This window comes from Rhinolophus sinicus, chromosome 18 (genome assembly GCF_057876585.1).
Source record: "Rhinolophus sinicus isolate RSI-liver-muscle chromosome 18, RSI-T2T, whole genome shotgun sequence".
In the NCBI taxonomy this organism is placed as follows: Eukaryota; Metazoa; Chordata; class Mammalia; order Chiroptera; family Rhinolophidae; genus Rhinolophus; species Rhinolophus sinicus.
This window is the reverse complement of record NC_142518.1, coordinates 75,831,801-75,845,676: the sequence shown is the minus strand read 5'-3', so window position 1 is coordinate 75,845,676 and position 13,876 is coordinate 75,831,801. Positions and strand designations below refer to the sequence as shown.

Below are 13,876 nucleotides of genomic sequence, written 5' to 3'. Positions count from 1 at the left end.
ATTTTATTTTTAAAGACATTTTTCTTCCCATACGCATTTTCCAGACACAAATTGTGATTTTGTATCATCAATTTCTTTTTCAGTAGAGAGTAAGGTCAACAGTGCTTTCCCAAACTAAAAGTAACCTTTGCTGAACACAGAGATCGAAAGTTCACTAGGACCTGGACTGGTCCAGGTGTGAGCCAACAGGGTCGGAGATGAGGGGAAAGCTGGATCTCCAGAGGCGCACTGCCTCTCCACCTGGAATTTGAGTTTCCCAACTTATTACACCTTCTTTTTCCCGACGCAATAGCACTGATGATTGATGCATCTGCTGGCAGTCCACAGAGCCAGATTCTTATCTATATTACCATGGGGCTACCAATTTGTCTGCCAATCTTTGTGTTTTGTTTTGTTTTGTTTTGTTTTGTTTTCTGAGAATCATTTTCCTCTTCCTAGAATCAGACCCAGTGCTTAGGGTAATGAAGAAGCAGACTTGAATCTGCAGAGGGAGATTGGTCTCCTTCCTTCTCTTTTCATCCCTGCTGGTATAACCCTAGATTCAGTCATCTGGTATGTCAGTCACCTGTACTATTGTAGTAAGGAGCTCATCATGGCCCCCTGAACCCTTCTCCTATCCTGCCTCTAAAGTGTTGCCAAGTTAATGTTCTAAAATACATTTCCAGTCATGTAGCTCCTATTGTTTGTTAAAGATCTTTGAATAACCCAATTACATGGACTATTATTGAATAAATAAATTGGTCCTGTTAGTATCAAATTCCCCATTACCCTGATTTTGTGTCTTTGTAACCTTCAGAATTTCAACTTATCTTACTTATTGCTTTCTTGCTTATTGCCTGTTTCCTACCTCCATTGGAATGAAGTTTTCATTCAATGAGGGTTCTTGTCTGTCTGTCCCCGAAACAGTGGCTGGCACATGTTAGATAATAAATATTGATTGAATGAAGGACTCAATAAATCAAATTCTGTTGGCCACCGTTAATTCTTTTTTCATAAATGAAGTTTATTTATTTTTACAATTACAAATGTATTACAGGCTTACTGTAGAGAATCTGGAAAGAACAGAGAAGTAGAAAGAAGGAAATAAAAACACTCATAATCCCACCACCTGAAGGCAAACACTGCTCATATTATGTTCTAACTATCTATGCCTGTTAAAAGACCAAGACGCTTATTAAGAGTGCTGGCCATGAAGCACAATAGCCAAGGGCAGTGAAAGCAACTGACATCTGAGGGGGTCACCCAGAGATCAGAGCTAGAGATTTGACACTGAAGGACAACACAAGGGCCACACATAACACATCAAGAGGTCAGAATTTGACAACACAAGAACAAGTTGGGTTATGGTAAGAATGTAGTGAGATGGTGCTTGTCGAGGGTTTAGTGCAGTACCTGTCACAGAGTACATAATCAATAAGTGTTAGCCATTACTATGATTATTATTATGGGTCAAAACAAATGGTTCACAATGGAGACTATAAACAGGGCAAGGACCCTGGAGACCCACTATAGATGTTATGAGTTGGGGCATATAAGGGCAAGTCTACTGGGTGAAAAGGGTGTATAGAGGTGGGCATCACTCTCATAGGCTCTTATAGGCTCTCCTGGTGAATTGGGTACCAGAACATCCTCAAGTTTGCCTGATGACACGTGGCAAGACACTCTAAGGTGTTTTGAGGTAGGATATGGTTTCTCCTGCCTAGACATCTTCCTGAACCAAGAACTAAAACCGACTTCAATGGTGATGGAAATTCTGAACCTCATACACCAAACACTCTTGAAGTCCACACTCTGATTATCTGGGCAGGTCACAGGCATATGGGGTGAAAGAAAAGGCCAAGTCAGCCAAGTGGAAAATAGGGTGGGGTGTGCCTGGAGGGGGAGTCTGAAGGGGGAAGGCCACAAGTTTTGTGATGTAATTGAATGGAATGGGTCCAGGAACCAGTCCTCAAGTTTTCAGCCGAGTCAGGTATCACAGAAGAGTCCAGGGAACATTACTTGTTGGTGGGGGCCTTCCAATGGCCTGTGCTTTGTCGAAGGTGGTCGTGCAGACCTTCTTGGGGGTCTCCATGCTCTTTCAGGTAGTAACAGCGTTTGGGAACATGCTGGTGCTGGGAGTGAGGGAAAAAAAACCAGCAGAGGTAAGAGCCACACTTACTGTGACAAAGGATGTTCCGCATAGATAATTTCAGTAACTTAGCAGACCAAGGAACTTGGCTAATGTACCTTACTTATATAAAGTGTGACCGAGGACTAGGGTAGCCAAATTCCTTAGTGACCTGGATCCATAACACATGTGGCTGTAGGTGAGACCCAGCCCCCAAAAGATGACCCCTCCCTTAGAACTGGGCTTGGAATAAGTGGAGAATTGGGACTGAGCCCAGCCAGCTTCCCCTAATCAGAGGACTTAGTCCTTTAACCACCCTAGGTCTTCAATAACTTGGGCAGAGCATTGTTCCTCAAAGTGGTTAATACTCCCCAAATAACTGCAATAGCCAGGCCTGCTGATGAAACTCCATGTTGGGAGTAATGGTCTAGCAGCTCAATGCCTCCCCCTTGCCTCTTCCTTATCCTACTCAAAGGAGCAGAATGTACTCCTTATCATTTTTCTGCTCAAAAACCTTGAGTGTATTTCTCTATTATTACCTCCTCAGTCTGCTGATGAGAGTTCAGTTCATTCTCCATTGCCTCCTCATTATTCCGCTTACAGGCTGATGGTAGAACCTGGCTTGAGCTGCCCAGGGAATCCTTCTCTTCAGCCAGCTGGCACTCGGTGTAGAGAGACCTGTCTATCAGCTCCTTTAGGCTACCGGCCACCTTCAGGAAGATCCGGCCCATTTTGGTGGTAACAGCTTCCGAGAGTCCTTCCAGAAACCTGGTCCGTAGAATGGCATCAGACCAAGACAAATGTCGGGCCAGCAGCAGGAAGTCAGTGGCATACTGCCTGACTGACTTCTGGCCCTGCTTGGGATGGCAAAGAACAGCACTGAGGATGTCTATATCAGAGAGAGAGTCATATAAGCCCTGTGATCTTCTCAGGAAAGACTTGTTTTCATCTGAGAGGGGTTTTCCTACCTCCATCTGCAAGATGGACCACCTTTCTGCTGCCCCCAGATGAAGAGATACCAGAAACGCCATTTTCTCTGAATCGTCCAAAAATCCCTTCATTTGCTTCTCCTCATCAATCTCCATCTCTTCCTCCCCAGAGCATGTACCCCGGGCTGCTTGTTCTTCTAAGAGGTAACAGAGTGCTGGAGTCAGCATGCCAAAGGATGGAACTTCCTTTAGTGGTGGGTTCATTGTTTCAGGGGTTGTAGCAGTCATGTGTGGCATGGACTTTGATCCAGAAGCCGTGATGTTGACGTGAGAGGCAGATGTTTCTCCAGAGTCTGTTGCTTTGATGTCAAGACTGGACATCATTCTAGAGCCTGTGGCTGCCATTTGTGGGGTGGACATGGCTCCCAGGTCTGGGGTCCTCATGAGTGGTGTGGACATCCCTCTAGAAGCTGTGGCTGTCATTTGTGGCATGGACATTGCTCCAGAGGCTGTGGCTCTCGTAAGTGGTGTGGACATTGCTCCAGAAGCTGAGGCTGTCATTGGCGATGCAAGTATCCCTCTGGAAGTTGAGTATGTTGTTTGTGGCAAGGACATAGATCCAGAACTTGAGACTCTTGTTTGCAGTGCTGACATTGCTCCAGAGGCCATGCTTTTCATTAGTGGCATAGACATCTCTCCAGAAGCCACGGCTGACATCAATGGCATGGGGATTGTTCCAGAGTCTGTGACTCTCATAAATGGTTTGGACATCCCTCCAGAGGCCACGGCTGTCATTTGTCCAGTAGACATCTTTCCAGAGGCTGGAGCTCTCATTAACTTTGTGAACACATCTTCAGAGGCTGAGGGTCTCCTTAGTGGTGTGGACGTAATTCCAGAGTCTGGAACCCTTAATGGTTGGGACATCACTCCAGAAGTTGGAGCTTGCATTGATAGTGTGCACATCTCTCCAGAAGCCGTGGGCATCATTTGTAGTGTGGATGCTTCTCCAGAGCTTGGGGTTCTTACCAGGGGCCTGGACACCCCTCCAGAGTCCGTGGCTGTCATTTGAGGCATGGACATCACTCCAGAGGCCGTAGATCTTATGAGCGGTGTGGACACGGCTCTAGTGACTGGAGCTCTTATTTGTGGCATGGAAACCCCTCCAGAAGCTGTGCCTGTCATTTGTGGAGTTGATGTCACTCCATAAGCTGGGGTTTTCAGAGATGTAACTATCTCTCCGGAAGCTGAGGATCTCATTAGTGGTGGGGACATTTCTCCAGAGGGTGAAGCTCTTATGAGCAGTGAGGACATCTCTCCAAGGTCTGAGGCTCTCACCAGTGGTGTAGACAATACCCCCGAGGCTGGGGCTCTCATTTTTGGTGTGGACATCATTTCAGAGTCTGGGGCTTGCATCTGCAGTGGGGCCATCCCTCCAGAGGTCATAGATCTCATGAGTGACATGGACATTCCTCCAGAATCTTGGGTGCTCATTGGCTGCCTGGCCATCTTTCCAGAGGCTGTGGCTTTTGTTAGTGCTGCGGACATTGCTCCAGTGCCTGGGGCTCTCATTCGAGGCATGGGCATAGTTCCAAAGGCTGAGGCTGTCTTGTGTGGTGTGGACATCCCTGCAGAGGGGTTGTCTGTCATCTGTGGCATGGATATGGCTCCAGAAGCTGTGTCTCTGATTAGCATTGTGGATATCTCTCCAGAAGCTTCAGTTGTCACTTGCTGCATACACATTGCTTCTGAGGATTTGGATGTTGTTAGTGGCTTGGATAATGCTCCCGAGGCCATAGCTCTCATTTGTGGCATGGACATCACTCCTGAGACTGTGTCTCTCATTAACAGTGCAGACATTGCTCCAGAGGCTGGGGTTCTCATTTGTGGTACAGCTGTCACTGATGAAGCTATTGCTCTCCTTTGTGACGTGGACATTGCTCCAGGGACAGGAGCTCTCATTTGCAGTGTGGACATTGACCCAGAGGTTGGGACTGTCAGTTGTAGCATGGGCATTGCTTCAGAGGCTGGGGCAGTGATTGGCTGTGTGGATATTGCTCCAGAATCTGGAGCTCTCCTTTGCAGAGTAGACATTGCCCCGTTGGTTGTGGCTTTCAAAAAGCCTGTGGATCTTGCTTCAGAAGTTCTGGATATTGTTACCTGTGTGGACATCAACGTAGAGGCTGCAGTTGACATTTGCTCCACAGACGTTGTTCCAGAGGTTGTGATCGTCATCAGTTGAGTGGACAATGCTCCAGAGTCTGGGACTGTCTTTAGCAATGTAGACATATTTCCAGAGGCTGGGGCTCTTGTTCGCAGTGTGGACATTGCTCCAGGGTCTGAGGCTTTCACTGGCAGTGTGGACACCTCCCCAGAGGCTGTTGCTCTCATTTGTGAAGTAGACATGATTTCAGAGTCTAGATTTTGTGTTAACTGTGGGTACATCACTCCAGAGCTGCTTTGGGATGGCATCAGCTGGGTGGGCATCACTCCAGATGTTAGGGCTGTCATTAGCAGTGGGGACAGTGCTCCAGCATCTTGGGCTGGCTTTGGCAATGTGGACAGTTCTCCAGCATCTGGACTTGACAGGAGCAGTGTGGACATACCTCCAGAGCCTGGAGTTGACATTAGCACTGAAGACACTACTTCAGAGTCTGGGCCTAACATCAGTTGGGTTGACATTTCCCCAGAGTCTTGGGTGCTTGTTGGATGAGTTGACATTGCTCCAGAAGCTAGGGCTGACATTATTAGTGAGGATATAGATTCAACATCTGTGCCTGACATTAGCAGTGAAGATATCTCTCCAGAGGCCAAAGCAGTCATTAGCACTTTGGACATTGCTTCAGTGTCTTCATCTGTAATTTGCAATGGTGACATTGCTTCAGAGCCTGGAGCTGGCACTTGCTGTGTGGATATCACTCCAGGGTTTATATCTGGCATTAGGAGAGGGGACATCTCTCCAGGATCTGGAGGAAGCATCAATGGTGTAGACATCACTCCAGAGGGTGGAATTGGCATTGCCAATGGTGATATCTCTGCAGAGTCTGGTGCTGCCATTAGTACTGTGGACGTTGTCCCGAAGTCAGGAATTGTCATCATACCTGGGGACATTAGTCCATATTCTGAAGGGGACAGCAATGGGGACAATGTTCCAGAGTCTGAGGCTGGCATTAGCAATGGGGACAATGCCTCCGAATCTGAAACTGGCGTTAACAATGGAGACAGTTCCTCAGAGTCTGAGTCTGGCATAAGTGGTGGGGACAATTCTCCAGAGTCTGGTAGTCCCATTAGAGGTGTGGAGATGGTGTCAAAGTCTGAGGATGTCATCAGCTGTGTGGACACCCCTCTAGGGTCTGATGCTGAAGTTGAGACTACAGGCTGTACATGGGAATGCAGAATTTGTACCTCTTCTGTGGTCTCTATCATGGTTCCAGAGAAGGTCATCCCCCTGTTTGGGTTGTCATTTTCCTCCCTCAGCATTTCGTTGAATCGCAATGAATGTAAGGGTATTGACGTATCTGCCATGGCCACAGGATAGTGTGGAGGGAGCACCTAGAGTGATGATATCAGGGGTCCTGCTGAAGCCAAAGTGGCAAGAAAATCTATAAATAAGAAACAAGTTTATCAGTCAAAGGTCAATATCAAAAAGATTGGGAAACAGACAAATAATTCATGATGGAGACCTTTTGTCTGACTTGTCTTGCCAGCTATGTGGCATCGGAGATGGGCCTATCAGGTTAAAGAAGCTGTGCAACAATGAACAAATGTAAAGCAAATATCCCTTCTGCTCCTATTCTTTCCAAACCAACACACTCAGTCATACAGCACAGCCTATCAGTTTGTAAATATAAAAAATGCTGGCAACCTCAGCTGCCAGGAGCCTGGGCAGTCCTGGATCAAATGAAGCACCACCACCACCTTCTGGAAAACTGTGAGAAGTGCAGGTTCCTGGGCTATGTTCTAGCCTCCAAGAGTACTCACAAGCCAGCCAAGATACTGGTGGGCCCAGATGAGAAAGCCCTTTGCTCCAGAAAAATCATTCGTTCCTTTTAATAGAAAATGCCATGATGTGTATCTCAAATATTCAATGTCGCTGCAAATAGACATTTGGCGTTCTTGAGTGATTTGTCTTTTAAATATTTTTTTAATTAAAGTTTATTGGGGTGACAATTGTTAGTCAAGTTACATAAATTTCTTTTTTTTTTTATTAAATTTATTGGGGTGACAATTGTTAGTAAAATTACATAGATTTCAGGTGTACAATTCTGTATTACATCATCTGTGACCAATATAAGTCTAAAAAAAACATCATTAGTTCCTGGGGCTCATTGAGTCCTGCCAGTGATTTAGTCCCCATTTTACTACTCTGATGGCCCTGAATGTCTTCCTCAGAAAAAGGTCAATGGGAGCAACATTCCGTGAACTGAAAAGCCTGTTTATCATCATCATTATTCTCAATAATAAAAGTAATAAAAATAACAACCACTGCTACTACTACTTATTACTCACTTAGTGTGTTCCAGACACTAAACTGAAGGCAACTTTAAACTGTCTATAATGTACAAGGATTTGCAAGCATTATCCCATTTGAATTGTACAATACGCTGTGCAATATATACTATTAGTATTCCCATTTTACCAGCTTTCTCAGATTAGCCAGGGTGGGGGCTAAAATAGGGTCACCAAAACAGTAAAAATTGTATGTCTTTGACTATCACCACTCCTTGAGTTTGCCTAGCTTTTGGTATCCCTAAGTCTGCATTCAATTATCTCTCTGACATCGTAGACAATAGCTCACTTGAAGCCTAGTCTATAGCATGTACAAATTTCAAGTTTCTCTGATGACATGTGGTGGACAATCCCAGAGCCTCACCCCTCTGGCTCTTCCCTGTAAGCAGCCCCAGAAGGGGCTCCTTGGCACATAGCTTGGGAACCAACACACACATTACACAATGTTGACACATCCCCACAGCCTGCCCATGACAAAAATGGAACACTTACTCATTTGGGACAATGTCACAAAAGTCCTCACTCTAGTGGCATTGTGTCTTCATAAAAGTAATGAGAATGAATACTAGCAGCAGAAATTCTAACAGCAAGCATTTCTTGAGCATGCACTGACTGGCAAGCACTCTGCTAGGCACTTGACATGCATCATTTCATTTGGTTCCCACAGCAACACTAAGAGATTGGATAGTACTTTATCTTCCTCTTACAAATGAGAAAACTAAGGCCAAGAGAAGCTTACTCATTTGCCTGCAGTCACATAAATTCCTAGGTCCACCCAACTCCAGAGCTCCTTACTCTTCTCCACTGGTCTATAAAGACCCACCTGATCTGCTTTCTCTCCCTACTCAGTCACATTACCAAGACTCCTCCCTCCCAGCCAACCCCAGCCAGCCTGTACAACCCCAAGATGGAGTGGAGTAAAATAAATACTGGCCTCCTGCTGGCACCTTAGTTACTCTACTAATTGGTGCAATGGGAAAGATGAGTCAAAAGAGCAGTCATAGACGTCTACCTCCCATCTTCAGAAAAATCCCTGAACATACAACAGTTTCCCATCAGGCAAAACCCGGGAAGATCTTACCTTGGCAGTTAGGGAGAAGAGGATGTGTGTCCTTTGCACCCCTAGCTCTTTTAGTCTGTCCAATTTACTTATGCCCCATGCCTAGCCAGTTCATTAAAGTAAGACCCAATACCAGCAGCTGTTCTCTGCAATCTCCCTTAGCTATCCCCTGCCACGCCCCCCTCCTGCCCGACAGCCAGCCAGCCTGCCCGCCCACCCTCCCCACTGCTCTTAACTTGCTAGTGCTTGCTCTGTCTCTCTGGTCCCAGATTCCTGCCTCTATATAGGCTCTGACATTTGCCTCTGGCCGCCTTTCACTTGACAGCCCTCCAGAAGCTCCGCTTTAGCACTTGACCTATGCAACTCCACCCCATTTCTCCTTACCCCAATAGGTGGAGCAGCCCATTATATCCACCTCTGGCTGTCCCCCCCCCCAAAGAAAAAGAGGATATTCCCACAATTAAAGAGTTGAGACTGAAAGGGTCCTGGCTCAGAAAATGAGACACACCCTCTGCGGCTGAGCAGACAAGAGAGTCCTGGGCGCCAGGCACTGCAACTGGTGTGACATGGAAGTGCAGGCAGGGGTCAGAGATAAGAGAACCAGGGCTGGAGGAGAGTGGAATAGTGTTAGAGAGTTCAAAGAGTTCAAGTGCAGGGAAACCAGGGTTTGGGAAGATAGGCCATGGGGGCTTCATAGAGACCTGTGATAGTGATACTGAAAAAGCTGATTTGCCCCAGTGTCAGAGACCTGGAGGGAAATCTGGGAACCAGTGTCCCAGAGCTAGGATTTGACAGCAAGGCTCCAGGATGTTCAGACAGCTGACAAGAAAAGCACACCAGTCTTGAACATACGAGGTGAGGGCTTGCTCAGAAACACAGGGCTACAGCCTGCTTTCTAGAACTAGGGCACAAGATCAGAGTAGAACTAGCAAAAAGATTTACCAGAGCCCTCTAACCTTCTGAATCAGTACCCCTGAAAGCCCCATCCTAGGGGCAGAATTGGTTCCTGAGCCCTGCATAGGGCAAAACCTTCAGGAGAAGTTCAAGTAGCTGAGGTATAGGGACTCAGAGTCTGGAGGTTGCGGGGAGGCATTCAGGTCCTTATAAACCTTCCCACATTCATAATTAGCAACCAATAATGCTTGATAAGCAGGATAAGCACTATGCTTGCATTATATCCTTTGGGCCTCAATGCAACACCTGCAAGGTAGGCACTGGTGCCATTTTCACTTTACAAATGGGGAAACAGTCTTGGAGAAGTTGTGACCAAGGTCACAGAGCTAGGAAATGGCAAAGCCCATATTTGAGCCTGGGTCCATTTGATTCCATTTCCTCTCTTTGTAATCAGACAAGTGGTTATAAACATCTCAAGTGCTCTATTCACTGCCACGTTCCTCCTCTCACCCCCACTAATGGCTGAGTCATTGTAGTAATAGTAGTAATGGTAATATAGTAATAGTAATAGTAATAGTAATAGTAATAGTAATAGTAATAGTAATAGAAACTAACTTTGATTGAACTCTAACTTTGGCATACGGGAATATGCTGAGGGCATTGCAAGCATTCTCTCATTTGATCCTAATAGCTATCCTGTGAGCTAGGTCCTTTTATCTCTCATTTTACAGATAAGAATACTGAGCCTCAGTGAGGTGAATTGGCATCTCCAAAGCACAGCTCTGTTTGACTCCAGAGCTCATTATATATAGTATACTACTCAAAAAGAATAATTCCAATTGCTCTCCCTTCTCCCGTAAACCAAAAACTAGTCACAGGAAACCCAACAATTATTATTATTATACCTAACAATAAAAGCTAACATTTACTGTGTCAGGCACTGTGCTAAGCACTTTACATACATAATCTCATTTGTTACTCACAACAATCCTATGAGGTAGGTACTATTATCACCTTCATTTCCAGATGAGGAAAGGCACAGAGAGGTCAATTAGCTTTCCCAAGGTCACACAGCTAGAAAGCACTGTTGTGTATAATAATAAAAAAATTGGAAATGAACCTAAATGCCGATGTTAGAACACAATTCATTTAATGATGAATGAATCATGGAGCATTTGTAGCATCCATTGAGTGTGATGACCTGCTTTCTATAAAATAAATATGTATATTTTTGCATAGAAAAAAAATGCAGTCTGGAAAGATATGTATCAAAATGTTAGCAGTGACCATACCCAAGTGGTAAGATTAAAGAAGATTTTTGCTTTTGTTTTCTTATCTGTATTTTCTCATTTGTCTATAATGGACCCATATCAGTTGCATTCAAAGGAAAAAGAACGTTATTTTTCTGTTTTGAAAAGGTGTGTTTCCCTCAGGTTCTGTGTCTAGCCCACTCCCCTCCTCTTCTTGCATGTTCTCTCTAAGGATCTCCAACATCTCCCCATCCAAGCAATCTTTCTTCCCCACAAACTTAATGCTTGCACTACTCAGATCATTGGTCTGTAGTGACTTCTGCAATGGCTTGCTTTTATTTTGTTGTTGCTTTTTGTTTTGAAAAAAATTACTTCTTTTTTTTCTAACTTTTATTTATGTTTAATAGTTACACAAGTCATCTAGGAATATATTCTCAGAATAAAAACTTGAAATCCTACATACAGATAAAGCTAGTCCTGAGCCTACCCTGCCCCCCATCCCCTCAAGTCCCATTCCTCTGTCTGTTCACAGTTGGGTGTGTCTCCTTTCAAACTTTTTCTAGCTTTACTGGTATTCAGAGTTCATATCATGCAATTGCTTGCAAAACCCAGTATGTGCAAAGAGCTACAGTTAGAAAACCATTCTGGCACTGGTCATTCCAGGATTCCAAGTTCTGGTCCATTGTGACTATTCATCATCAGCCTGATTCTAAGGAAGCTATTGAGAGAATTGAATGCTCAGTCCATTTGGGTCACAGACGTCCGTTTTATTAATGCCAGTGTCTCTACAAACACAGAGAGGAGAGACCTTCTAAGGAAGGAAAAGGCCAGAAGTCACTGCTTAGCATCTCTCAGGTCCCTCACATCCTGCTCTGTCTGCACTGATCGATATGGCTAGGAGGTGTCATGCTTCCTGCCACCTCACAAAAGGTAATTGAGTTTGGGGGATTGCTTGGCTAGCTGCTCAGGGAAATAAGAATAAACAAGAGACAGTCCAATATGTCAACAAATAGCTCTCGAGCTCTTGAAAATAAACCTTTCCCTAGATTCTCAACAATATCCTCTCCCACAGCCCTAGCAAACAGATACCCAGATAACTGGACATAGACAACATCAGGATAAAATACCTGGACTACTTTAAGGTCCTGATCAATCAGGAAAGGAGAAACTCTCCTCATCCCTTTGCTCCCCAGCAGCATGGACACTTAAAATACCCACCCGGCTCTTATAATAGAGGAGAAAAGAAGAAGCATTTACTGGGCGCTCACTCTGCCACGCACTGTATTAAGCACTTTACATAAGTTACATTATTTATTACACAATAAACTAATGAAGTGGGGTTTTTTTACCCCCATTTTATAAATCAGCTAAAGAACTGAAGTTGGGAGAAAATCAAATCAAATAACTTACCTTGGCTCTCACAGCTGAGAGAGAATGAAGCTGGGCTTGTCACTCGGGTCTGTCTGACTCAGCTGGTGCTCTTAACTCAGGGGAGAGTCACACACTGTCTTCAAGTCTCTGAAGGGCTGTCATATGGAAGAGAGGGTAGGTGTGTTCTGGGTAGCTCCAAAGAGAAGGATTTGACTGTTAGTTGGGAATTGCGCTTTCATTGGATGTGCTGCAAATTCCCCAAACAACATGTATATGCATGTCCAACTCTATAGGGAAAAGATCACTATAAGAAGAGCAAACGGAACTGCCTTGCATTAGGTGCCGTCCTGAAGGATCTGTGGAATCGGAGAGAACAGAAGGGATACAGAAGGACTGCAAATGGGCAGCGTCCCAATTTTCTTAAATAAGGAAACTACAGACCAGTATACTGTAAACTTCAGAGCTGTGAGCTTGATGTCAATCCTCCGAGAGATTCTGCCGCAGACTATGAAGCGGGTAATTTATAAGCACTTAGGACATAAGTGGTGATAGGAGGTACCTAGAAGTACTAGCAGAACTGTACAAATTAGACCAGGTGCCCAGACTGGCAGTTATTGCAAACCGAAAAATGGGAGGACTGACAGTGGATTGCTACATTTTTAGTTTTCCAAGTAAATGCACTAAGAAACATGACAAAACAATGCCAATTTATCCTTTCATAAAAAGGGCTTTCTTTAAACACCAAAAGAGTAGGAAATAATCTCAGAATAATAGACAATCCTTTAAATGAAATAGATTTCACTTTACAAAACACTGACTATGTAGTTTAGGCTTTCTCATTGCACCGTGGATTGCCGCAGTTTTCCTGGAGAATGGACACTTGTCCAAAGACCCGCTTTAGGGAATCACTCCCAGTCAAAATATCAACACAAATAAGTTCAGATACCTATAAGACAAGAAATATTTCTGGCCAGAAGAGGGAAGAACAAAATTTGACCTTATGCTAAGTGAGGACGTTAACATAGATAAAGGAGGTATCCAGGGGGGAAGTGTGAGAGGAATAAAACTTGCCAAGTGTGGATTCAAGCCCTGCTGAGGCCAGACTTGGCCAATGTATTTGACCTATGCCACCCCTTGGACCATACAGCCCTCTTGTAGGAATACGTGTCTGATGTCATTGAGCATTTGGACCACTAACCAGATTTTGACGTGAGGCTCTCCAAGCAATCTCCAGACTATTACTTATCTTCCCAAAGAGAGTTCCTAAAGGCAGATGAATTTGCAACTGGCTCAATACCGTTGCCAGCGCAGGGTTCTACAACGACCTAGAAGGCACTGCTAGCTTTGATCCTGTCCTATTCAACACTTTTATCAATGGCATACATAAGGGCACAGGTGGAAGTCTTACACAATTATTCTAGGGCCAAGAAGAACCTCTACCATCAGCCTAGGAAGTGGGTTTACATTTGAAAATGCCATGGTTTACAATCTATCTCTCTGCATTTGGTAATTTTCTTTCTCGTTCTTTGTTGCCAATGCAGTAAGTTCCTGCAATTTGTGCTCCTCATGGAAAATGCTTAGTGAACATATGCTAGCTCTGAGCTCTGTACCCTGGAGAGCAGACAGGGTCTTCTATACAAACTGCTGAGTGTTCATCTCAATCCTGTCAACTTCCCTCAGACAGCTGGTGTCAGTGTATACTTCCTGCATCAGAAAAGAGGAAAAATTAATGTCCTCTTATTTGCAGAATTAGCCCCAT

At 44.7% G+C, this 13,876-nt stretch overlaps 1 protein-coding gene across 1 annotated transcript; it reads right to left on the bottom strand.

Annotated features, from left to right (window-relative positions):
- Positions 1-359: 359 nt before the first annotated feature.
- On the bottom strand, positions 360-12,479 carry RTL9 (retrotransposon Gag like 9). The gene is made up of 3 exons (XM_019718626.3): positions 12,157-12,479; positions 2,647-6,635; positions 360-2,111 (listed from the first exon to the last, which is right to left on the bottom strand). Exons 2-3 carry the CDS (start codon positions 6,556-6,558, stop codon positions 1,995-1,997), a joined length of 4,029 nt encoding a protein of 1,342 aa, XP_019574185.3. The 5' UTR covers positions 6,559-6,635; positions 12,157-12,479; the 3' UTR covers positions 360-1,994.
- Between the last annotated feature and the right edge of the window lie 1,397 nt (positions 12,480-13,876).